Source organism: Taudactylus pleione, unplaced genomic scaffold (assembly GCF_031769625.1).
Source record: "Taudactylus pleione unplaced genomic scaffold, aTauple2 ptg000066l, whole genome shotgun sequence".
In the NCBI taxonomy this organism is placed as follows: domain Eukaryota; kingdom Metazoa; phylum Chordata; class Amphibia; order Anura; family Myobatrachidae; genus Taudactylus; species Taudactylus pleione.
The window spans coordinates 15,131,281-15,158,116 of NW_028284468.1; the positions used below are offsets into that span (position 1 = coordinate 15,131,281).

The window sequence follows — 26,836 nt, forward strand, 5'->3', positions numbered from 1 at the left end:
GCAGATCCTGCAGCATATTGTTACAGGCGATGAAATGTGAGTGCAGCATGTGACACCGGAGACGAAGCAAGCATTCATAACATGGAAACAAGCATCGTCCCCACATTCACAGAAATTAAAAAAACTCCATCAGGAAAGGAAGTCATGGCTTCTGTTCGCTATTGTGACACATTGAGCCGATTGCAAAGGGCAATTAGTTGAAAACGACCTGGGTTACTGCGAACAGGCGTCATATTGCTGTACAATGGAAGGCCATACTCAGCGAACAGCATGTGCATCCGTCCTACAGCCCTGAACTGTCACTAAGTAATTTCTATCTCTTTGGACCATTGAAGAAGTATCTGGGTGGAAGGTGATTCGCAACAGATGGTGAAGTTCAGGAAGTGGTCATGTCCTGCCTTTAGTCTCTTGACCCTGATTTATTCTATGCCAGGATAGATGCCTTGGTATACTATTGGAACATATGCTTAGACAAGTAGGGGGATTATGTGTAAAAGTAGTCTGTACCAAGGCCATACTATTGATTATAAGTATATGTATGAGTTGAAAAAATTAACGCAATGAGAGGTCTTGTTACCTGAACAACCCTCATATATACACATAGATTATATATATTGTATATACTATAAGGCAGGCAGTGCTGCTGTCAGGTGGGCCGCACCTGCCTTCCTCACCCACGGTCTGTAAGATCCAGGTCCAGGTGTTCATTTTCTGCTGTGCAGCACTGCGCAGTGTATATCGTGACATTATCATGTTGCACCGGCGAATGGAAGAGAAGCTGCTCAGCACCTAAAAGAAGCAAGGCCGGGGTTCCATAGAGACTGTCATGGTCTGTGTAGTTCCTCCGCCCTACCTCTGGTGTTGCTCTTGCCTGAGGCCTGTCTAGCCTATTCCATTCTGGCTAGTCTTGATTACCGTAATCAAGCAGCAGTGGGTTGCACCTAGGAACTAGCTTTATATTCCCTCAGAACTGAGCAATCAATGCCAGGTCATCTAGTCTACCTCTGTGACTGCTCCAGGTTCCCAGATAGCCTCTGCTTGTTTACTACGCTGGATCTTGGATCGCTTCTACCAAATTTTCTTCTGCTTCCTTTGTAAGTTATCCTGGACATTATTATTATTACTACATTGCACCAACTTACCTGGACTTTGTTTATCTGTATATCAGTTACTCTGGACTTTTTATTTCTTCATCAGTATTATATTACATTGCACCAACTTACCTGGACTTGTTTAATTGCATATCAGTTACTCTGGACTTTGTTGCTATCAGCAATTGCCACGTTTGCCTCACATCAGGATCTATTTATGCAGTGCATTGCTACCTTGGACTTCTGTATTTAACTTTGCATATCCACTCCTGCCAGTTTACCTGTGTTCATAGACTCCCTGTTAATAGATCCATTTCAAACCCAGTGATTATCCGTCTGCATTGCTCTGTTCAAACCTGACCATTTCAGCATTCGTGAGCAAATTTTGTTGTTTAATAAATTATTATTTCAGTACACCTGACGGCTGTATTAACCTTAATTTGAGTACTTCATGCACACGCACACACAAAGAACCCTGGATTGTGACAGAATATAGGGTGGTTGGCTCCTGAGTGACACAGTGGGCATGAGGCTGGAAGTGGCACAGGGGCCATCAGGCTGGAAGTGACATGGAACATAAGGGGGGGGGGGGTATATTAACCCTTTGTATTTCATTGTTTTTATTTTGTGTTTTTTTTATTATTACAAACAAGTAAATATGTTTTTAATTAATAATAACATTGTTGTTAATAAACATTGGGCCTGATTGCATGCGTAATCGCAGCTGCGATCGGTAATGAATCAGCCGATTGTTGCGTTCTGCGTATGAATCACAGTGCGCCTGCGCAAAGCAGCCACAGCGATTGGGACAACGATCGCAGTGACTATGCAGACCCATCACAGAGGGATTAACTGGAACTGCCATTTGTAGGCGGTGACGGGTGGGGGGGAAACACAGGCGTGCCAGGACGTTTGAACACCATTGCAGGGGCGTGCATAAATTATCCACTGTGATGCCATGCGCAGCCTGAGCTCTCACTGCGTGCAAAGTAGTTAGCAATTCCTGAGTAAGGTCAGAGCTTGTGCAAGATGCTGCGATGGTACTCTATGTTACCAATGGTCTCGCAGGTTGCCAAGGATTACAGATGTGTGTAAGGTAAAGTGGGCGTCCTTAGATTGTGCTGCGACGGCATAGCCATCACAATAGATTAGTTTACTATTGCAGTGAGACTGCATGCGTAATCGCTACTGTAATCGCAGTTGTGATCCGTAATGAATCAGGCCCATAGTTTGATGTAAGGGGGCACCACAGCAATTCTCGCACAGAGGCCTGGAGACATTCACGTTGTCCATATTGCATATGTAGTCCAAGGAGCAGTTTCCTTCCAAACATGAAACTGTTTTGTAATTTTCAAGGTATATTGGGTAAAGTATTGAACTACTCATTGATATAGCTTTACTTTCTATTGAGTGAGTTTTTGGTAAAACAAGTAGTGATAAATTTTACTCCTGCAGACTAAATCTAATTGCAAACAGCTTTTCTATTTTTATTTGCAGTGACTGACTTACATGCAAAACTAATACTACTGATTGTACCACCCTGGGGCTTCCAGGAACTGGAGATGGCTAGTCTTTCATAAACGTTACCCAGGAGGTCAAATCATTTGTTTGTAAAAGATCAGTGGGGTAATTGGATATGTTTTATTACCTCTAATTTCAGTTCCAACCTTTTTCTATGTCAACCTTCTATCAACTGAGAATGACTAAAGACGAGCATAAATAGCATGCCTCAATGATCTCCTTTACAGGTGTTATTGCTGCTATTCAGGCACAAATACAGTGGATTTTCTTACCAAAGAGACGTGGCTTACATTGGCTGAGGCTGTGCATGTACTCAGGCCATACCACATGACTGCTACTACTTCTATTCTCCCATTACTGAAGCTGGAAACGTAACATTGTTTGGTTTAGTTTATGACTCTTACTGGCCTCCTAAAGGCGGAAGGGAAGAGTGGTATGGGTATTGATTCTAGGGCCACACAAAGCAGGCAGCACACTAATGAGTATGGAAATAAAATGTGATGAACCCTAATATGTACTAACCTACCCTCCACCCAATTAATGCAAATGCTTCCAAGTTAATGCAATCCTCAAATGAAAATGAACCTGCAATTGTCCATGTGTATATAGGGCCTGATTCATTAAGGATTGCTATTGCGATCGCAGCTCCTTACTCACACGCAGGTCGCTGCAAAAATATGCTAATGAATGCTATCACAATGCCGCCGCACTGCCTCCCACTACCGCTATCTCACATCCGTAATACCTTGCAAACCTCCATACACATCGGTAACATCGAGTACCATCGGCCCCTCACGCAGAATTACAGCAGCCCTGACCTTACTTAGAAATTGCTAACCTTGTTGCATGCAGTAAGTACACAAGCTGCGTATGAAATTACACTGGCTAATTTATGCACGCCCACGCAAGAGCGTTCAAATGGACAGACATGCCTGCGTTTCTCCCATCACCAGACCCCAAACGCTCACTGCCTGTCAGTCACTCTGCGATGGCTCTCCGTGATCGCAGTGCGATCATAGTGGTGCCTTTGCGCGCATGCACTGCATGCGCAGTACGCAACAATCGCCCGTCTGCGTATGCTTTAGCAGTTGCAATACTTAAGGAATCAGGCACATAGTACGCACAAGTGAGCTGTTATTGTGCAGTTGTAGCCAGAATAACACAGTACTATAATACATCAGAAAGTACAGTACAGTAATTAAAGGATTCAGCGTACTTACAAGTTGGAGGCTCTTGCACAGAGGTTCTGTGGTTTTTTTCTGCTATATAACTTTATTTCAGAGTTTATTAACTACTAGACTGTAAAGCCACAAAATGATGTATAAGAAAGACACATACTGTAAGGATTGAGATTTGTAGGTATTCATCCACAATTTCTTAGTATTAAATAACTTGTTCTTTGTTTTAATGAGCCAATAATATATATATATATATATATATATATATAAAGAAATGCCTGTAAAATCTGTTTCCTGGTCTGGGCACATGTGTACCAGTCCGCCAGGCATATGAATAATATACCAATGAGCATTCATCAGTAATTAAGGAATAATAGTTTTAAACACACAGGAAGAAATCTTCCTGGGGAAAAAAAAGCCAACAGTCCAAGGTTTTTCATGTCATGTTTCAGTTTTATAAAAGATTAATTTCAGTAAATTACAGAGAAAGATTTATAATGCAGATCTAGACTGGAGGAACTTTTGTGTACAGCTTACAATAGTTACATGACTAATAAAAAGTAAATGGGGATACAAACAGTTAAGACAGGAGCATACTATTGAAATAGCACTAAGGAATGATAAAAATCGAATATCAGAATTTCTTCTCTGTACCATGTAGTCTCCACCTACAGGAAACTGAAGACCGCTCCTAGTAATGTATTTCACTGATAATCACCATCAATTATCTGTCCATAACTCCAACGTACTTGCAAGAGTATTTAATTACATAGTATTGTAAAATAAATAATACCAAAGTGAATGATTATTGCACATTGTATAGGATATAACCCAATACACAAGGTGACCTTTCCCTTCTGATTAATATCTGGATTAACTTAAATATCACACTTAAAAATATTAAAATCCAATATTAATGTACAGTCCTGACTTGCAGTGTATTGTGTCATAAGGGAAATCCTTGTGGGCTATGGAATAAATCCCATTAATTATTATTATATAAGAGCCTAGCTGCAATTACTTCCACACTTTGCAGAATACCTACTCTTTGTAATTAATATTTGGGAGGTAGGACTAACAGGATTGCTTCAGCAAAATACAATATACTCATGTGACACTAAACTGTTCCAGGTCCATCACTTGTGGGTTGTCAGGCTTTGTGGTGGGCTTGAGAAATAATGCCTGAGACACAATCTGAATGAAAACTATTTATCAAACAGGCATTCTTATGAGTCAAATTAGTCTCATCTGAAAGGCAACATGGTACATATAGAATAAATGGCATGTTTGTGGTCACAGCAGACTGGTTGTAGCATAGATGCTTTCCATTGATGTACATTTTTCTTTAGTATACGCCAAAATTGTATCAGTTATATTTGAACAACACTATAGTAAAAGCAAAACAAATAAAATGGTAAAAATTGGTTGAAATATTACCAGTTGTGCGTCACTAGGAGTTTGTACTGTGCCTGATCATGTAACTGTAGCTATCTCTGCCCAGGCCACTATGGTGTATATAAATACAAACATACGCAACCCTATTAGGGATATTTATTATGCCTTCTAAAGAGGAGATAGGAAATAGATAAATGATAGCTAAAATCTGGCTGCTGGGCAACACCTACATTTGTCCTCTGTGTCCCCCCTCAGTCTGGCTGCAGATTGCTCTATTGAGATGTTATTATATAGAGGGTATAGACACTATATTATACATGCCAGTAGTCCGGGGTATTGCGGGGAGATGGGGGAGGGGGGTCCGGGGAGACGGTGGGGGGGGGTTGCAGGGGGCTGACAGCGGCCGGGAGAGTTGCCTACTTTTCCGGGGGGCCGAGAGCACAACCTGATTTTGGGGAGACTCCCGGCCATCCCGGGAGAGTAGGTATGCCTGCTGCATATACTCCCTGATATGACACCCTTGTGGTGCAGTCACTTGGAGCTACTGCTGCCTGCTGATGTTAAGCATGGTTTCTTAGTGAACACTACATCTATATGCAGTCATGATAAGTAAACATTAACAACAAATACAACCAAATTATTCTTTTTTTTTACATAATTAAAATAACACAAGCTGTAATTACACTAGTTTCCTGTAGCAATGTAGAAAAGCAAGACGCATTAACACATAAAAAAACATAGTGAGAGCATCTTCTGAAATGGCAAACAGACTATTTAAAAACATATACTTTCTACTTGGTCTGCAAAGCAAAAAGTTCTACTGCACATTACATTTCCAGGTGATTTACTGGTTTATGGCAGATTATACATAGGAAAATAAAAACTGTTCTGTTTTTAGATTTGATGCATAAATATATATTTTTAAAAAGAACTAAAATGATGATAAATGCAAGCTTAGAAGTCTTTTCCATGTGTGATGTGAATGATGGAGCGACATAACTCTTCTCATAGAGAACCAATAGGGTATGCTTAGTTTTTGTACATTGTGCGATTTAAAGGGACACATTTAAAAGACTGTGGATCATACAGCGTAAATGTGCTATGGGAATAACTTGTTTTTGAAAAAAAGATGGTTTCCATCTATAGATTGCTGACAAGAAACCTTTTTTACTTAGATTTACTGTATTAGATAAAACCAGTTGCATAGAAAGGTAAATGATGATAAAGCCTATACGCTTCTTAAGATAGTTAGATCTCTTGGACTGAAGGCACAACACTACCATCCACCTTTGGCACAATCCAAAATATAATTAAAAAAAGCTGAACCTCCCCCAACTCCTCACTAAAATTGCACTGTTACAGTTGAGCTAGTCCATATATTAATATCTGTGCCGTTATGGCACAGCCACTTCCAGAAGGCGATTGTTTTTCCGCTTACAGGTGGGGATGTTGCCATTCTTCTGGGTTCCTTGTATGAACTTCACACAGACTTTGTCTTGCTTGAACTGCACTAGGAACCTGTGGAGGAAAAAAAAGACTTCTATAAAGTGGCCCATAAATACTGTTACATTCGGTAATGACTAATGCTGCTTTCAGCGTCACTGCCTTTAGCTTACTACTATAAGTGGTGATGGAAACACATAATGAAAAGAGAAATTATAAAACAGTAAGAGTTGGTCACTATTGGGTCTTGTGCATGTGACAAGTGTAATCCTCTATAACACACGGACTATAAACTGCTGCTGCTGCTGCTGGTGGGATGATGACAGGTAAAGTACAATAACGGTGGGATTAAACCTAGAGAAGAGCAGTTGAAATTCAGGAGCTCATTCAGACCCACTCGCTAGATGCACTCGCTCGCTCCCAGCATATGCAAATCGAATGCACGCCCAGCAAGGCAGGCGATCATACGCCAAGGTATTAGCACGCCCACTATGTGTTGGCCTGTGATCACTTTGTGTATGCAGATGCCCACTAGCCATTCACAAGACGCCCACTTGCGCACGTCATCTCCTGGAAGTGCATGAAACTATTGGTAAATCGAGCTTCAACGGATGTGCTCGCAGTGCTTGAGGTTGACTATACCTTGCCGCAAGCACTACGATCACTTCAGTGTGAAATACAACCAGGTGACATGTACTATGACGCTGCCTGTTAATTATGCATGCCTCTGAAATACTCAGGCACACCTGCGTTCGTACCTCCACCCCCCCGTTTCTAGTGGCCTGCCCTTGTTACCACCCATAAACGGCCTCTCCTGTCACTCATTCAACTATGCCGTCTATGCTGGGCGAGCGCTTCCCGATCTTTCGCACACGCGCATTGTGATACATTCTCATGCGCAGATTGCAAATATCGGCCAGCTACGAGCGATCGCATGCGAGCGAGCGGGTCTGAATCAGGTCCTCAGTTTAATCTGATAAATCAGAGTGTTACATCATGAGGCAAGCCTTGGATTCAGTCAATTTCCCATAAACCTCAGATGTCAAATCAAAGCAAAACAATTTTCACACACTTTGACTTCGAGGTTTGGTCACCGCTATCTTTCTGGGAGTTCTAGTCCTGCTCTTGTCTTTGTGCTTAATATTATAATCAGGAGCACAACTACGATTCCCAGAAGTCCATATTCGCTGTAAACTAAAGTTTTGCATAATTTGTCTGCACTATAAAAAACACCTGTTACAATATTAAGCCCATGCAGAGTTCACGTAGTATTATTACACCAACCAGCAGCAATAAACGCTAGACTTTACAGAAAGATTTGGTGGTCAGAGGATATATGGAAGGAACCTGACAAACAGCAGAGCACAACATGCTACAGCAAGCCCAGTGCTTTAGTCTGTAGCAAGGTTTATATAAGGAAGGTACGTGTGCGTTTTATTCTCTCTACACTTTATGTATATAATGGTACATTTGTTTGTATAGATTGTATGATTTTCCATGCCCTGATATTGTACAACTGTGGGAATTTCAGCATTGCTTCTGCATATCCTCTACATATGTATATATGAAATTATAGTATATGACGTAATAATAATGTTATACAACATGCATAACTCCCCACAGTTTTAAAGCAGATTCCGAACTTAACATGCATTTCCCTTACTGCGCATGTGTGCACAAAACCAGCGGTGTAGTGTGGAGCCATGGCGGCTGGAGCAAGTGTTTACTATAGTGCACCCACCGATAAAGAAGTGCACAGCAACACGGGGTGGGGCATGGCCATAATATAGGAGTAGGTTCAAGTGTAAGGAAAAACCATCAAGAGCAGTTTCAGATGGGGGATTGGATGCGTGTATATATATATATATATATATATATATATATATATATATACATATATACACGCACACACACACACTCAGAGGGAGAGGAAGAAAGAAGGGGCAGAGAGAGGAAAGCACTCACAGTGGGAAACAAAGAACATTGTAGTAGGCAGAGAGATTGGAACGAAGATGGAGGGATGGACACAAACATACCAGGAGAGCAGCTAGGTAGGAGATTGAGAAAGACAGGGAATGAGATTGAGGAACAAATACAAAGTCACACACAGAGGGAAACAGACATTTCCTTTGGGACTCTCTCTTCCCTTGCACCCTATATCCCCTCCCATGCCTCACTGATGCCATGTCCCTAGGGGTTGGGTACGGGAACCTGATGATCAGGATGCAGACAGTCAGAATACCGACAGATGCAAAATCCTCACAGTTTTATGTAAGCATTCTAACCCTTACCCTCAGTCTCCCACCTCACCAACCCCTCCCGCAGACTAACTGTTACCCTCCTCCTAGTGCCTAACCCTATCGCTACCCCTGACCCTAAACCTAACCCTCTCCCTAACCCTTTGCGCTGGAATGTGTCGAGATTCAGACCGTCGGAATGCCACTGTTGATATTGTAATAGACGGCATCCTGACTACATCTCATTCCTGGTACCCTCTCTGCCCTGGGATTCTGTTCCCTGGCACCCTTTCCCCAGCTCTTCAAGGGTAGCACAGTATATGAAAAGAAATGTGGCCTGACCGTGTTAGCTGTAAATGCTAAAGTTACATTACCAAGTTTGTACACAATATAAGTGCTTTAACCACTTGTCTGGCATGGTCGCATCTGCCAGACATGGTCGCATTTGATACAACCAATCGTAAACGCCCACTAGGAGGTTGCTGGAAGCTAAATCCTCCTGGCCCCCTTGCACCCGCGGCTCTACCTCCAGTATGTTCCGATCACTGCTGGCCACAGTGATCAGGCAGCCCGGCAGCTACCCCACCTGGAGCAGCTGTGGAGCAGCCATGACTTCAACAGAAACAGTAGTCGCAGTTAATGGTAGCTGCGGCTTATGCTGTGTCCCAATCACAGTTGCCAGCGTTTATCAGGCAGTCCAGCCACATTGGCGCCTTCCTCCTGCTTGCCCAGCCCAATATATATATATATATATATATATATACATACATACACATACTGTATATATACACGCACACGCCATCGGAACATACCCACCCCTCGCTCCATCCTGCCGGTCCCCCCCACCCACAAAGTAAGCCTTTTTTTAAACTATAAAATCTTTTTTTTTCAATAATGTATCCAAAAATGTGAATGTTTTCTTTAAATATCACATTATGAAATTAATAACTATTTTAACTTGATTTTACATTTTTGTTAGCAAAAAAATCTATTGAATCAGATTTAAATAGTTATTATTTACATAATTTGCTAAAAAAAATATGATAATTTAGGGTACTTACACCTATCTTATGCTAGGTGCAAGTAACACAACATATCACCCCCACTACATACAGTATGCACAACTCCAAATATTGTGTAACTACACATCCACTATACTCCCATGAGACTGTACTCTTAAGCATACGTTCAGGTGCCGCCAAGAAATGCAGAATTCATGGACAAAGAGAAACATCCAAGAACTGCTTGGAGTTACAGAAAGATGTGTAGGTTTGCTATGGCACAGTTTAGATGCGGCCGTATTTGGACTTACACGTGACTCGGAATCAGGCCCTTTGTCAAGTTTATTTTTGTTAATAAATAAAATATTTCCATTTAAAATGTAAAAATCAGCACCCACTAAATATAGGTTTCCCAATTGGCCCAGGTGAATTTGCAGTGTGATCTAGCCAAATCGTGAATACGCTTACTGTACTTGGCTTAGACCTATAACTCCTACACCGGCTCCCCAGACCGCCTCTAATAGCACTGGGAGCTGAAAGCACAAGATGCAAATGGATAGTAGGTTTTTGGGACTTTTATGAAAATGAGTATTGAATACAAACATCTTGCTCTACATCAAGCCTTGATATCCTCTTAATAAAAAAAAAAATATCACTGAAAAACAGTATTCCTAAATATAATGGAGATGAATGGTATTGAAAAAAAAGGTTCATCTTTAAAAGTTTTTTTTTTGAATAATTTGTTTTATGCTTTTAGAAACATTGCAGTTTATACAGCAGGTGCCTCGATCCAAAGGAACCATCAGGCAACCAGATGTAATGATCAAAGATAACACTGTTTTGGTTTAATTCTGAACCCTTGGCAATAACCCATTACACCACACAGAGTTGAGCTTTGTATAATATATAGCAGATGATGCATTTTAAAAAAAACTTACAGACTCCGTTTTTGCTGATAAAATATTATTACTTATTATGAGTACTAGTTTAGAACTTTACGGTCTGTAGCTGTTAATAAGGTAACTGATATAATTAGAGTTTTGCAGGAGCAACTCACACTAACAGGCTGCTTTTCTCTACATGTTATTTTAATTTAAATAAGAGAAGGTGATTAGAAAGACAAAGTATAGACTGGTAGAATTAAGTGCAAGTGGACTGTCAGAAAAAGAATGAATAAGATGTATGGACTGAGCCAGGGCAGCATGTGATTTGCCAACATTGCATACATGAGCTGTCTGTCTGTATTCTGCTCACCACCCCATACATCTGCTTGTGAGGACAGCCACCATTATCAGCACACATTTGTATCAGCTCTATCCTTAGAGCAGAAGATCCCCTAGAAAACAGCCAGACCTCTGTGTAAGATCACCCTTGAATAGCTAACAATTCCGTTTCCATACTCAAGGAGCTAAATGCAAACACCCCTTTGCTGAGCAGCTATCCCCATTTAGCTGCAGGTGGAGATGCGGCTGATATGTGTAAGAGTGTGAATCACCCACAGATCAGCAGAGATGCATATGTCCGCCTCATGCGCAGTGCGATAAAACGCAGCTGCAGCCGCTTTGCGTGCAACCTAATCAGTCTCTTAATCTTCAACAATAAATATTTAATGATCTACAATATATAAGGAAGTTAATACTTAACAGATATTAGTTCAATGACCACCCATGTCATTAATGTATCTAATCATTCTTTACCAAGCCGTTTATTGTTCCAATTACACTGTTCTTAAAGTTAAAATAGTTTGCTTGAGATTTCCAAAATCAATCCTGAAAAGGTTTAATCAGGAAATAGAATTACTAAAAATAGCTATACAGAGATTCTCTCTTAAATAATTTAACATTGATACGTTACATTAAGTAAGATAACAAGATCTCTCATGTGTGTAATGTTCTCTATTTCATTCTAATCTCCCGCCAAGACCACTGCTTCCCCTCACGGACATTAGACTGCGCCCATACTGTCATACTGTTACTAGTCGCGGTCACAACTTGAATCCTTCTAACAGGCTGCCCAGACAGGACGGGGTTACTTCAGTTGTTCCTGTTGCTAGGCGATCAGCACGCCTCAGGAAATGATGTATTCCTCAAGTGCAAACCTGATTGGGACTTCAGCCTATTTATACTCACTGGACTAATGCAGCTGTGCCGACTATAGTGTGTCTGTGAGTTTCATCGGCTTTGCTGCATGGCCAGTTTGTTTGTTTTTCTCCTCGTGATACAGCTCATCAACTTCCAAACGGTTTTCCAGCCACACCAAGCAGCCCCCGTGCTGCCATCGGCTCATCAACTTCCATACGGCTTTCCAGCCGCACCAAGCAACCCCCATGCTGCCATTGACGCATCAGCTGACATACGGCTTCCCAGCCACACCAAGCAGCCCCCGTGGTGCCACCGGCGCATCGGCTTCCATGCGGCTTCCCAGCCGCACCAAGGAGTCCCCGTGCCTTCATCAGCTCATCAGCCTTCATACGGCTCGTAAGCCACAGTCAAAACCTTAATTGTTTTCTAATGGCTATTGCTGCACCATCGGCACTATTGCTGCACCATCGGCACTATAGCCGCATCATCGGCTCCCACAGCCATTGCCAAAACCTAAACTGTTTACCAATGGCTATTGCCGCACCATTGGCACAATTGCTGCACCAACAGCACTATTGCCGCACCATCAGTACAATTGCCGCACCATCAGCACATTTGCCGCACCATCTATACTATTGCCGCACCATCGGCTGCTGTGCTACTTTAAACCACTTCAAGTCATACCATTGGTCAAAAATCCACTCTTCTTTTCCTCAAAGTCTTACCCTCACCTGCATCTGTTCCAACTGTACATTTCATATATTGAATTCCCTTGTACCTCCATGTGAGCCGCTACTACTCCGAGAATTAGAGATGAGCAGTTCGGATTCTGTGGAATCCGAACCGCTCCGAACATTGGGGATCCAAGTCCACCCGAACCCTGTTCGGGTGTTCCCCGCCTGACTCGGATCCCCGTTCGGGGCCGAACGGCGGCCGCCTGATGTCGGATTCTCACTAGAGAATCCGACATCAGGGCTCCTATTGTGTAGGGCAGAGCGCTGTGATAGCGCTCTGCCCTACACAGATACAAACACACAGCCGCCAATGAGAGTCACACAGACTCTCATTGGCTGCTGCACGGAGGGAGCCGGCTGGAGCTCACACATGAGCTCCGTCTTCCGGCTCCCTCCTCAGCGTGTGACAGCAGAGCGGACGGCGCGGGAGCGGGGATACAGGTAAGTTTTTTTTTTTTTTACTTGTGCAAGGGCCTGGGGCGCTACTGGGGTGTCTGCTTCTGGGGGTCCATACTACTGGGGGGGCCTGCTACTGGGGGGGCTATACTACTGGGGGGGTCTGCTACTGGGGGTGGCTATACTACTGGAGGGGGCTATACTACTGGGGGGGTCTGCTACTAGGGGGGGTCTGCTACTGGGGGTCCATACTACTGAGGGACTATACTACTGGGGGGGGCTTACTACTGGAGGGTGGTCTGCTACTGGGGGGTCTGCTACTGGGGAGGCCATACTACTGGGGGGCCATACTGGGAGGGGCATACTACTGGGGGGGCTTACTACTACTGGGGGGGCATACTACTGGGGGGGGCATACTACAGGGGGGCTAATACTGGGGCAGCCTACTACTGGGGGGGCTGCTACTGGGGCAGCCTACTACTGGGGGGGCCATACTACTGGGGGGCATACTACTGGGGGGGCCCTGCTAATGGGGGGCATACTACTGGGTGGCATGCTAATGGGGGGCCTGCTATTGGAGGGCATACTACTGGGGATGCCTGCTTTTGGGGGGTATACTACTGGGTGGCATGCTAATGGGGGGCATACTACTGGGGGGCAGTCTACTGAGGGCACTGCATAGGGGACCCTACTACTAAGGGGACTGCATAGGGGGCACCACTGCTGGGGGCATTGTGTAAGGGACACCGCTACTGTGGGCATTGTGTAAAAGGGGCACTACTGTGGGCATTGTGTAAAAGGGGCACTACTGCGGGCATTGTGTAAAAGGGGCACTACTGTGTGTCGTAACATAAATAAGAGACACTACTTTATGGTGTAATGTGAATCAGGCCCTATGTGCGGTGTAATGTGAATAAGATTGTGCACTGTGACTCCTTGGGCCGTAGCCCACTATGTAAACAAGTACTGTGACTCTGCTGGCCGTACCCACTGGGTGGGTGCACTACTTTTCATTTCTGCCACTGCTGTGTGGCAATGTGTCATAGATGTGCTTTATACTGTGGTGTCTGTGTCGTTGTGCCGCTGCTTTGTCGCTTAGTAACCAGTCAGCTCACTGCAACCTTTGGCCAATAATGTTGAAAACAATATTATAAGCTGTGATATGGTCTAAATTGACTGGAAATTAATGTTATTGAGCTTAATAATACTCTAGGAAGAAAAAAAAGACCAATTTATGTGATTTTAGCTTTTTTTGTCAATTTTTGTAAAAAAATCCAAATCCAAATCCAAAGCCAGTCACCGCAGTTTGGCAAATCCAAATCCAAAGCCGGACGACGAATCAGAACCAAATCCAAATCCGGCAAAAATGGTCCGGCGCACATCCCTACCGAGAATAAGTCCAGGCGGCTGCCTAAGTACCGGTGAACATATCCAAGTTCTAAGGGAACAACGGGCGTTTGTTATTGGTGAAGATCTCGCTAGCTGGGTTCTTCTGGTCTCACATGGAGTAGGCATTGGGATTCGTAACACATACTGTCCCAACATCAGTTGTAAGATGGCAGGACTGGCAGATACATGGTCAAACATTGAGGTGCATAGTGTGATCAGATTTCTGCATCTAAAGGGCACCTCAGCAGCTGAAATTCATCTCCAAATTGTCTAGGTGTACGGTGATAACGTCATGCCATGGACACAGGTTAGGGGTTTGGTGCAATGCCTTTGATAATGGCAGGACAGACGTCCAAGATGAGCAGTGAACCGGCTGGCAAAACACATCCACCACAGATGCCAATTTTTGCCACAGGTCTGATTTAGGAGGACAGACGCATTCGAGTTAGTGATTTAGCTAATGAATGAACATCTCAGCGGGTACTGTCCACAACATCGTTCATGAGCAACTGGGGTACAGGAAAATTTTTCACTGTGGGTACCGAAGCAACTCACTGAAGTTCACAAAAGCAATAGAATGGGAATGTCTCTTGACGCGGTTTCATGAGGAGGGAGTGCAGTTCCTGAAGCATATTGTTACAGGCGATGAAATGTGAGTGCATCATGTGACGCCGAAGACGAAGCAAGCATCCATGACATGGAGACATGCATTGTCCCCACCTTCAAAGAAATTAAATATAAACTTCATCAGCAAAGGTGGTCATGGCAACTGTGTTTTGGGACCACAAGGCATTGCTTGTTAATTTCCTCACCAAGGGAAAATGCAGAAGGCAATTCATGGAAAATGACCTGGGTTGCTGAAAGCAACTGTCGCACTGCTGTGCGATAACGCCAGGCCACACTCAGCCAACCGCACGCATGAGTTGTTACAGTGGTACCATTGGGAGGTACTGGACCATCCTCCCTACAGCCATGACCTGGCACAGAGTGATTTCCATCTCTTTGGACCATTGAAGAAGCTCCTGGGTGAATGGAAATTCATAAACGACTGTGAAGTTCAGCAAGCCGTCATGTCCTAGCTTCAGGCGCTTCACATGGATTTCTTTTATGCCGGGATAGATGCCTTGTTGTACCGTTGGAACAAATGCTTAGACAAGTATGGTGACTACTATATGTGGAATAATAACCTGAACTAAGGCCATACTATTGATTATACATATATGTACAAGTTGAATACATTTACGCAATGAGGTCTTGTTACCTTATTTGCTGAACCCCCATCATATACATATTTATAGAATAACCAGTGCCGTAACTAGACGGCACTGCATCCTGTGCAAATCACGCCCCCTGACTGGATGACGTCATGACATCATGCTGAGGGGGCGGGGCCACCAGTGCCAGGAAGTACAGCACTAGAGGCTCTACAGGCTGCAGTGTGCATGTCTGCAGTATCCCTGATGGCACTGAAGCAACGATCCTAGCTGCAGGGTGCCATTACAGGCACCCAGTTTGCCAGAAGCAAGGATCGTGGGGGAGCAACGGTGCGTTCTTGCAACAGAACCACTTGCACACCCCTAGTTATGGCCCTGATAACACTTAAATATTGTCACTTTCCTCCTTACTGAATTAAGCTAATAATTAAGTTAAATCCAACAAGATGTTTTCAGTAAGGATTTTTATTTATTGATTTGTATATTTTGCTCAAGAGAGGAGACAACCCGTGCTCAGGGCCTGATTCAGAGCCGCTCAAAAGCGGCCGCACGCTCCGAGCGATGTTCGCACATCTGCGCATGCGTATGGCATTCGCCAACCAGTCATTGCGGTCGGAAATCGTGCGCTCGCAAAACAGCGAGGGTCTGCTAATTTGAGTGACAGAATGAGGCGTTTGTGGGTGGTAACAGGGGAAGGTGCTTGAAAACGGGGAGTGGTGATCCGAAACACAGGCGTGCCAAACGGTCAAAACGGCCGTTTTATGGGTGTGCATAATTAACAAAGCAGTGTCATCGACCACGTCACTTGGTTGTCTTTTAGCCTGAACTGCTCGCAGTGATTGCGGGAAGTAAAACCTATCACAAGCACTGCGAGCAGTTCAGACGCCTTTCGATGTACGCGATTAATCTAATAAATAGCGGAGATGACGTATGATGCGAACGGCCAGGGGGCGTCTTTACAAAATAGCGAGCACATATTTTGTTCGCTCACTCAGACATAGAGGCGTCAACAGACCGCAAAGAGCGAGCGCTCTATTTAAATAGCCGGCCCCCGTTTTCTGAACGAGCGAGCGCAAATAGCGTCCGGCTCTGAATCAGGCCCTCAGTCTCTATGCGCGCCCTCTGTCTCGCTAGCACATACCTCAAGCAGACTCTGAGGGGTATATTTACTAAAGTGTGGGCTTTAGAAGTGGAGATGTTGCCCATAGCAACCAATCAGATACTAGCTATTATCTTCTAGATAGATGTTAAATAGAATCGGATTGGTTTCTATGTGCGACATCTCCACTTCTATAAACCGGCACTTTAGTAACTACTGTATACTCAGGCTGTGTCTGAGCCTACTGCACATGCACAAATCCAGGGAACACGGCACCAGCGCCATTTGCCCAATGATTTCTCTAATGCACATATGTACAACTCTAGCCGGTTCCATTCATCCAGTGATTTCTGTGGCGCTCCTCAGTGAGGTAAGCATGGTCTATGGCGGCAGGGTGTGCATTACGGGCTGCACATCCTGCACACATTACAGATACGCTGATGATTTGATGCCAGCATACATTCCCTTGAGACAGCAGAACCCTGCACTTCTCGTTTTATGTAAGTACTCTTGGTAATAAGAGTACACGTTGCATTCAGTGCACAATGAGACGTTAAGGAGCCCATATGGTGTAAGCTTGTAGCTCAAAAGCCAAGTTTTCTATCATTATCAGATGGGTAAGACCAGAGATATGACAATGCTTTGTAGACAATCCTGACACTAAGCATTTTCGGCAGGACTGATTTCCCATTCCTAACTTGCAGTTCTTAAAACACAATCCATATCTGAGCACAACTTACTCGTCTGCAATCTCCATGAAGATTTTCTGTTTGGTCTGCATCAGTGCTGTGCGGTAGAGCTTGGTCGCCATCTCTATGAGATGATCACTGCTGAAGAGAAAGTCGCCCTTACAAGCTGCTGTAGAGCCCTGGTTATAAAAATATATGAAATGTCAACATCACAGAGCTATTAATTAGGGCCAGATTAATATCATGTAAGTATCTAACATTCATATTCTAATGAGTTCATATTGTGTAGCGATACCCAAGAGGTCTGCTGTGCCAGCACTTTCTGCACCAGGGAAATCAAGGTTATAGTGACCAAATTGTGTGTTACATAATGACTATTTCCAAATCAGATATTAGAACACAACTAAAATATGGCAGAAATGGTAAAGTGCCATTAAAAATAAAAAGTAAATTTTTTTTTTAGTTAAAAATTCACTAAAGCTGGGTACACACTGCACAGATATATCTGCAGATGATGGTTGTTCATACACACTGAACGACCATCATCTGTCTCTGGCCGCAGGTCCTGTCCTTCTCACCGCGGCCTCTGCTGCACGTGTACGGGCGGTAGGCAGACCACCCATACACACTGCCCGATGGATAGATATATCTGCAGATAGATCTGCCATCGGCTGTGCAGTACAGCGACGCAATATGTCTGAACGACGTCGTTCACACACATATCGCTGGTAGAGAAGAAGTTTACATTTTGGAGTACTGTAAAAGTTCCCACTCCAGACAGATCTGAGAACAATGGGGTAGATTTAAATAGAAGCAAAGTTGTCTCACCCCGCGAGTAAGTACAAGTGTAAGCAACACTTACGATAGTCCCGAACTTGCAGATTTTTGATTGCAGTTCCATAGGGCTGCATACAAAAATATGTGAATTCAGGGTGAGATGGGGCAGAGATTGATGTGCTGCTTCTGGCATAATCACACCTTTACAATGTCACAGACCAGATCGCGGCTAATTGATTTGAGCCCTTTATGGCAAAATAAAGATTTATTTTGAAACAAGTCCCTGAAGTAGCATTTTTGCTCAGTTGCATGTACATGTTGGGAACATGGGGATCGGTATGAAATACCGCCGGCCCTGTGGCCGGCAGTTCGCATCCCGGGCGCAGCAGGCCAACAGAAGCAGAGTTCCCGGCAGCGGAAGCCCGACAGCGCTGGAAATCCCGATCGTCCGTAGGTAAGTAAAAACTAACCTAACGCCCTAACCCTAGCCCTCCTTAGGGGTGCCTAATCCTAACCTCCCCCCCAAGTGCCTAAACCTAATCCCCCCTCTAAGTGCCTAACCCTAACCCCCCCCCCTTCCCCGCTGCCTAAACCTAAGTCCTCCGGGGGGGTGCCTAACCCTAAGTCCCCCCCGGGGGTGCCCAACCCTAACCCTCCCTTCGCCTAGCCTGACCCTAACCCTCCCGTGGGGGTGCCTAACCCTAAATCCCCCCAGGTGCCCTAAACCTAACCCTCCCCCCCGCAGCTGTCGCAGGCGCCGGTCTCCCAGCATCGGGAAAATGACAGACGTCTAGATATAGACGCCTGTCATTTAACCCTCGCCGGGATAAAGCAGTCGGGAAGCCGGCTGTCGGGATTAAGACAGCCGGTTTCCCGATTGCATCCCGGGAACATGATACTAAAAATATACATACATTAAAAATAATCCCTAGGTGTTGAATAAAAGTTGTTATTGCTTGGCAAGTACTGGGCCCAATACTCAGCCCAGTTAAAAGCATAACATGATCATTTTGAAATTCAGATAAATTTCATGTTTACATTCATAGTACTTGCCAGTATGGGAAGGATTTGCTGTGAGTATGGGGAATGATAATTTATTTGCTTTTAATTCAGAATTAAGCTTGAGGTAGCCACAATAATGTATTTAGTAAGTACACACAAGATACATATATACACACAAATGTTTGTTTATATACAGTATAAAAAATATTATTACTTATTAATTGGACATACCTCTTTGAGATGGACTGCAAAGAACCCATCATTTTGGGAACTCATGCTCATTTTCGTAACATCTCCCAGGGGAACTTCGAGCTTGATCTGGCCTGACTTGTGGTCAGCAATAATGACATTACTCTTTGTCAACAAGAAAATCCTTGTTGCCCCCTGAGGATTAAAAGGAATGTTTAGCTAGACCCAGGCAACTCAACTATTCCACTAAAATGCATTTTGACCAATACTACGTGCAAGACATGGAAAATTAAATATTGATTTTCAGAATATAAAACCACTTCCAGTGTATTCACATATAACAGAAGCAAAATTTCTGCACCATTTAAAAAAAGTAAAGAAAAAAAGAGAACGTTGCATACTTCTAAAACGTTCTACAATAATTCAAGGATTTAAAAATAGCTTAAATACTAAAGGGAAAACATTAATATAGTTGGCTAATGTCAGTTTAATAGTTTGTCGAAAATGTATTTATTGTTGTTGTAAGCAGTCGTTCAGCCTGACATGTCAATGACCAGATCTGTCCAAAAGCTGGCTGTGCAGTGTGTTATGGTCACAGATTGGGACTGTCTAGCGTGTCACAGTGTGTGCACATACCTAATGCCTACTAACAGACAAAGCAAGGAACCTATTGGTTTAGGAAAACAAACTTAATTGGATTGAAGTAGGTTAAAAGGTATATACAATGTTTTGCGAATTGTTCCAAATATTTTGTATGTATTGTCCCTGACGAAAGTTTAAATGAAAAATGAAACTTCTTTTTTACCCTGAAATGCACCTTAGTCACAATGTAATGTGAATTGGATGCACCAGGATACTGCGCTGATTAATTTGATATGTGACACTTGTATATCTGTGTGCAACTGAGTCTCTGAATCTGTAGGTGAAGTGCTACGATGCAGCGGCCGTGGCTTTTTTACATGCCAAGTTCCATTGTGCTTTGTATACAATACACAAGTGTCACAGAGTTATCAGTAAAGTTTCCTTGTGCGTCATAGTAAGCATTGCGTTGTTGTCACTAAGACACATTTTTTCGGCAAAAAAAGACGCCCAACGCTAGAAGAGTTGCACAGGACCTAACGGTACACTCATGCCACGTAGCATATTGAGGATATATGAGTAAGGATGCATCTGTACACCAGCAGGGAGATCTGGAAATCATAAAATGTTAGGGTACTCTGAGGGCTGAATTTGGGCATCACTGGCCTAAAGGATTATCCGACTATGGGCTCAATCCAACTAGCCACGATGATCTTGCGGAAGCTAGCCATCACGCACCTTACGGAAGACCGAACTCGCATAAAAGTGCTCGCAGCCCCATAGGGCTACTAGCAAAATTGTGTGAATTTGAGCTTGGAGCGCGCCACGGGTCCAGGCGACGTTGCTGGCATTTTAACGTCGTGACAAAGGGAACTCGCACCCTTTGTGGACAACTAGATTAACCCCTATTTTACATTGTGACCCTGTTTGCCTGACTCACCTTTCAAGTCATCAGATTACACTATGGCCCTCATTCAGAGCCGCTCGCTCTGAATGAGGGTGGACGCTTTTTTTTTTAAAAGCCGGCCTCCTGGCCACTCGTTAAGCTGCGGGTGACCACCCACAGCTTTAGCGAGCGGCCACGTGATGATCGCGATGGTCTTGACCATCGGGGTTTGTCTGCCGCAAGCCCCAGTGAGCTTTCGGCTCTAATAGAGCCAGAAGCTCACTACTGACATCACTCGTGATGTCAGTAGGGCCGCCCCCATACGGCAGGTGTTCCTACGGGAACGCCTCCGTTTGGCCAGCCACCACCCTCTCCCCGCCTACAAAACGGAGCGAGCTGTCGATCAACATCGACAGCCGCCCTGTTTGTAGCGAGCCCCGGAGCGAGAGAATTTCTCTCTCCGGGGCTTGCGCAGTGCGCATGTGGCGCGTGCGCAGTGCCCCACCATCGACCCACTTGCGAGCGCATAGCGCTTGCGGGCAGGTCTGAATGAGGGCCTATGCTCGCTGCTATTGTTTGTTTACCCCACAACAAGAAGGATCATTGTAGTAAGGCAACACAACGACATTAGGAGGCCTGGCAAAAGATGCCATTTATATAAAAAAGGAGTTTATAGATATAAGCCAAGTGAATCTTCTATCTCACATGGTATTTTACTAAAACTTGTTTGTGTTCTATATTAATTTATTAACAGTTACTTATATTCTGTTGCACTGAACAATTGAGAACAAAACAATAATAAAACAGGAGTAGGTAATAACAGACAGAGAGGTAAGATGGCAATGCTCGCAAGCTTTAATCTATTGGGAAATAGTAACTGATGCACAAGTTTTCTAATCAACGAGACGGAATATCACCTGATGAAAAAACAAGAACTGATGGCTTTACCCACTATTTCAAAACTGCATTAAAATGCTGTTTATGAATCTTTTATGACCCTGGTTATCCATGGCAAGGGCAGGGCTGTCTATTCGTATGGGCTTAATGGGCAGTTGCCCAAGGGCTCCATGATCCCAGGGGCCCGGGATGTTTCTGTCAGTAACTCCCGTAGAATACTACCACGGCCGGCAAGAGCGAGACTTCCCTGACCAGTCTCACCTGCGTCTGCTGCTGACCACCAGTGCCACTAACTGATCCTCCTCCTCTCTTACTCAGGGCCAGTGCTACCATTAAGCAGCTTTAGGCGGCTGCCTAAGGGCACCGGCCACTGGAGGGCACTGCTGAGTACACAAAAAAAAGAAAGAAGAAGGATTTCTCTTTCAGTCCCAGCTGGGACTACTGATGACCATGGCTGATGCAGGAATTCCCCCAGTCCCCAGCATTGCACTACAGTCAGCAGCAGTGGTGGCTGCCCCATCCCTCTACTCCAGTCCTCTCCTTTCCTCTGGGTCTCAGACTGTCACACACATAATAATTTCTGCCCCCCTAGACAACACCAGGAGGAGCTGTTGCTGCTGAATGGGTGCTGACATATATTGGGGCACAGATGTGTGGCATATATATTGGGGCATGGATGTGTGGCATAATGTATTGGGGCACAGCTGTATGCAATTTGGGGCACATGTGTGGCATATGTATTAAGGGCATTGTGTGCCATAATTTATGGCTATGTGGCATACAATAAATGTGGTGCACAGCTGTGTGGCATATTATGTATTGGGGCAAAAATGTGTTGCATATTATGTATTGGTGGCACATATGTGTAGAATAATTATGAACTGGAGGCATTGATATGTAGCATAATTATGAATTGGGGCAATTGGGAGCAGTGTTATGAGGCACAGTACGATTTTATGGCTCTGCTGTGTAGCATATTAATTGGGGAATTTCTATATAGTATATTATGAATTTGGGATACTGCTGTGTGGCATATTATAAATTGGGGTCACTAATGTGTGGCATAGTATGAATTGGAGGGAGCAGGGGCAGTGGATGAAATGTTGCCTAGGGCGCCCAGACATTTTGCACCGGCCCTGTTCTTACTGCCTGTATCTGCCTCTCTGTCTGACAGCCTGCCGCCGCAGCTTTTCAGAGAAGGAGAGGGGAGGACTCAGGAGGCAGACACAGCCATCGGCCGCAGCCCCGCACACACAGTCTGACTCACTGTAATTAGTCTGAGCAGCAGCCTGGCGTTTTCTGGAGTGGAGGCTGCGCTGTGGCAGTGCGTTCACAAAAGTGACTACATTTAAGGAGCCATTCGGGGGTTGCTGGCAAAGACTGCTCTGTAATTGTGAGAGAGAAGAGAGGACTGTCACTGCTCCCTTTGAGTCTGATCTAGTCACCTATGCCAAACAGTCACATGGAGTACGCCACAGCCGCCCACCAAAAGCTCTTACAGCCTGAGCCTGACAAGTAAGTGTGATCATCATTGGCATTGATTGTAATTTTTTAAGTTTGTTTTTTTATGGGGTGGCCTATATGTGTGTTCTTCTCATGTGGTGGCCTCTGTATGCGCTTTTTTTTCATGTATTGGGGCCTATATGTGGGTGGTTTTTTGCTCATGTGATGGCCGCTGTGTGTACGCTTTTTTTTCATGTATTGGGTCCTATATGTGTGTGGTTTTTTTTCCTCATATGATGGCCTACGTGTGTGCGCTTTTTTTTTTAATGTATTGGGGCCTGTGTGTATGTGTTTTTCTCATGTGATGGCCTATGTGTGTGTGCTTTTTTTATGTATTGGGGCCTGTGTGTATGTGTTTTTCTTATGTGATGGCCTCTGTGTGTGTGTTTTTTTATTATGTATTGGGGCCTGTGCGTGTGTTATTCTCATGTGATGGCCTATGTGTGTGTTTTTCCTGTGAGTGCCTTCCAGCAACAGCCATGCAAACAGTCAGTGAATGGGTGGGTAGGGGCACCAGTGCTTTGCCTAGGACCTACGCTGCTGTTAAGATGGCCCTGTGCAAGGGTGTATAAAAAAATAAAAAAATTTATTCCAGCCTCACACATACTTATACTTGTACCAAGACTACAGTAGTGCTATGGAAATTTCCTTTCTATGTTGTTACATTTAAGAATCTCTTTATTAAGCGCTGAGTCCCCAATAGCTTCATATAAATGAGGAATTCTATTAGCTTCGAGGTTCCATTGGAATCTTGCAGGCTAATATAATATATTGCAGAGCCTCCCGTCATACGCCTGAGATTTGATATAAAAATTATTAGAATAATACAAAGAAGATATTTATAACTTATAAACATCTTCTTTGTTTATTGTAATTATTTTTATAGTTAACACTCACCAGCGATGTGGAGCTCCTTAGGACTGCAGGAACACGAGAGATGAGGCAGCAACAGCTCAACCTCGCTTCTGTATAATCAGACATCACTTGCAGAGCTGAGGGCGGGGCCACACCACGGGCAGTAAGCCGCAAAGAAAGAGCTAATAGAGGCATGCTTCTGAGTATGGGGGGCGTGCCTTGAGCACTGATGGACACCTTGGTTGTGTCATGTGACCAGGAAGTGCATTGCACGGTTTAGAGATCGGAGCGGAGTCAGCAGAAGCAAGAGAAGACACAGTGATGCAGGTAGGAGAATCAATAGACACTGAAGCTTAGTGTAGTGAGGGGAGAGTTACAGAGAGTAGGAGGTGAGACAGGCTCCCAGCACTCAGACCCATCTCCATGTGTGCCTCCACAGCCATTGACCTCACCGCACTTCACTGTTCACGGGTCATAGAGGAGCTAGCAGAAAAAAAAAGTAAATTTTCCATACAGCCATGGCCGTATCCAATGGAACCTTACCATGAATTAAGCCCCCTGATCTTGCATTTGCAAAATAATCTATTATAGTGTACATATAGTTAGACATTAAATACAATTTCAGCACTTATCATGCATTGTAAAATCATATTCTACTCTTTCAAATGGAAAAACATGAAAGTGTTCAAATGTAAGATGTGCTACTATAAAAGACATGGCATTGGGCTGAAAAGTGTCATTCAACGGGTGAGAAACTGAAGTGATCTGTATCATCACTGCTTGTGTCTCCTATATATTCAGATTTTCACTGGAAATCTTCATTTTACAATGATTACACATCTCTAAAAGAGACCAACTATATGCATATATTTAAATATTTGTGAGAAACAAAATAAAAATATTTTCATCCTTTACAAAGAATAATTTCAGCTATTTAAGTATTAAGGGGTCTATTTACTGTACTAAGCCTTGGATGGAGATAACGTGAACGGGGATAAAGTTCCAGCCAATCAGTTTTCAAACACAGCCTGTGACATGGCAGCTAGGTGCTGATTGGCTGGAACTTTGGCCCTCATTCAGAGCCGTACGCTCTGAGCAGAGCGCACGCTCTGAATGAGGGCCGCCCTCCATAAAAATGGAGCGTCCTCCTCGACGCTCGTATAGCTGTGGGTCACCACCCACAGCCTATACGAGCGTGCAGTTTGATGGCCGCAATGGTCGTGACCATCGCGACCATCGAAACTGCGAGCCGGAGCCTGCGGTTGAGGTTTTCAACCGCAAGGCCCGGAGTGATTTTGGCTCTATCAGAGCCAAAATCACTCCCACTGACATCACTAGTGATGTCAGTGGGCCGGCTTCTGACGGTAGGCGTTCCCTTAGGAATGCCCCCGTCAGGGAGGCACGCCCACCAAAGGGGGCGTGCTGTTAATCAACATCGACAGCACGCCCCCTTTGATCAGACACAACGAGCGAAGGACTTTCCTTCGCTCGTCGCGTCTGGCGCATGCGCACGACGAAGCTCCCTCCATCGTGCGCATGCTCAGTGCAGAACATCGACCCACTTGCGAGCGGACAGCCGCTTGCGAGTGGGTCTGAATCAGGCCCTTTATCTCCATCCAAGGCTTAGTAAATAGAAACCTAAATCTTTAATTATATAAATATAATGGGAACTCAAATTGTGAGAGCAGGCATCAGAATAAAACAAACTGAAATATATCTATTAATGCCAGAATTTCTTATAATATGGAATACTCTAGTGATAAATTACACTGTGAAAATTATATGTTTTTTTGCATCTGAAAAGTTATCGGGCTAATTGAATTCCCCCCTATGTGTGTTTGGAATGGTGGCACTTCATGGCCACTACTGTCGCTAATTTTCCTTCAGGCCCCTTAGAGGTGCGCAGAGAAATTGTCGATGTAAGAGTACCATAATTCTACCATGCAGTGTGTGGCCGAACATCGTGGCCCCATGCATCGTAGAGCATTGAATATGGCCCTTATAGTGTCCCTTTTTTATGGAACCTTTTATCATTAAAAGTCATATAAACTTTATATAATACAGTGTATTTCTGAATATAGTAGACTTTTATATGAAGCAGTAATCTGACAGCTTTTCCCTAATAAATCCAATCATTGAGCCATGTTCTTCATTCAAACATTTTTCATTGTTTCAAGAATAGTTCATAGTTGTTAATTACAAAAGCATCCAAATGCTTAACTTTATTTAGGGAACACAGGGCCTAATTCAGAGCCGCTCGCAAGCGCGCAGCACTCGCAAGCGGCTCGATGGTTCCCTACTGCGCACGTGCCGTGTCCGGCGTGCGCGAGCCCTGCTGAGCATCTGAGCTTCAGTCGCTGCGGGGCTCGCTACAAGACGGGGCGGGTGTTGATGGTGAGTGACAGCTCGTCCCGTTTTGTAGGCAGGTAGGGGGGGTGGTTGCACAAACGCAGGCGCTCCCTTAGGAACGCCAGGCATTTGTGGGAGGACCTACTGACATCACTAGTGATATCAGTAGTGGACTTTCTGCTCTATTAGAGCAGGGAGTCCACTCGGAATTGCGGCAGCTGAGACCCTACCCCAGGGTCTCGTCGCAAGCCCGTTGGTCGCGATAATCGCAATAGTCTCCAGCCCGCTCGCACAAGCTTTGCGAGTGGCCTGGAGACAAAAAAAAACAAAA

The 26,836-nt window shown here is 44.3% G+C and overlaps 1 protein-coding gene across 3 annotated transcripts in view; it reads right to left on the minus strand.

The window, feature by feature from the left end:
- Window positions 1–4,983: 4,983 nt before the first annotated feature.
- MYO1B (myosin IB) overlaps window positions 4,984–26,836 on the minus strand; it is a 275,621-nt gene continuing 253,768 nt past the window's right edge. For all 3 annotated transcript variants that reach the window (XM_088466667.1, XM_088466666.1, XM_088466665.1), the window contains 3 exons: window positions 19,479–19,631; window positions 17,520–17,647; window positions 4,984–6,703 (listed from right to left, as the gene is read on the minus strand). In XM_088466667.1, coding sequence (XP_088322793.1) covers window positions 6,580–6,703; window positions 17,520–17,647; window positions 19,479–19,631 — 405 coding nt within the window. In that variant the 3' untranslated portion in view covers window positions 4,984–6,579. The remainder of the gene's footprint in view (window positions 6,704–17,519; window positions 17,648–19,478; window positions 19,632–26,836) is intronic.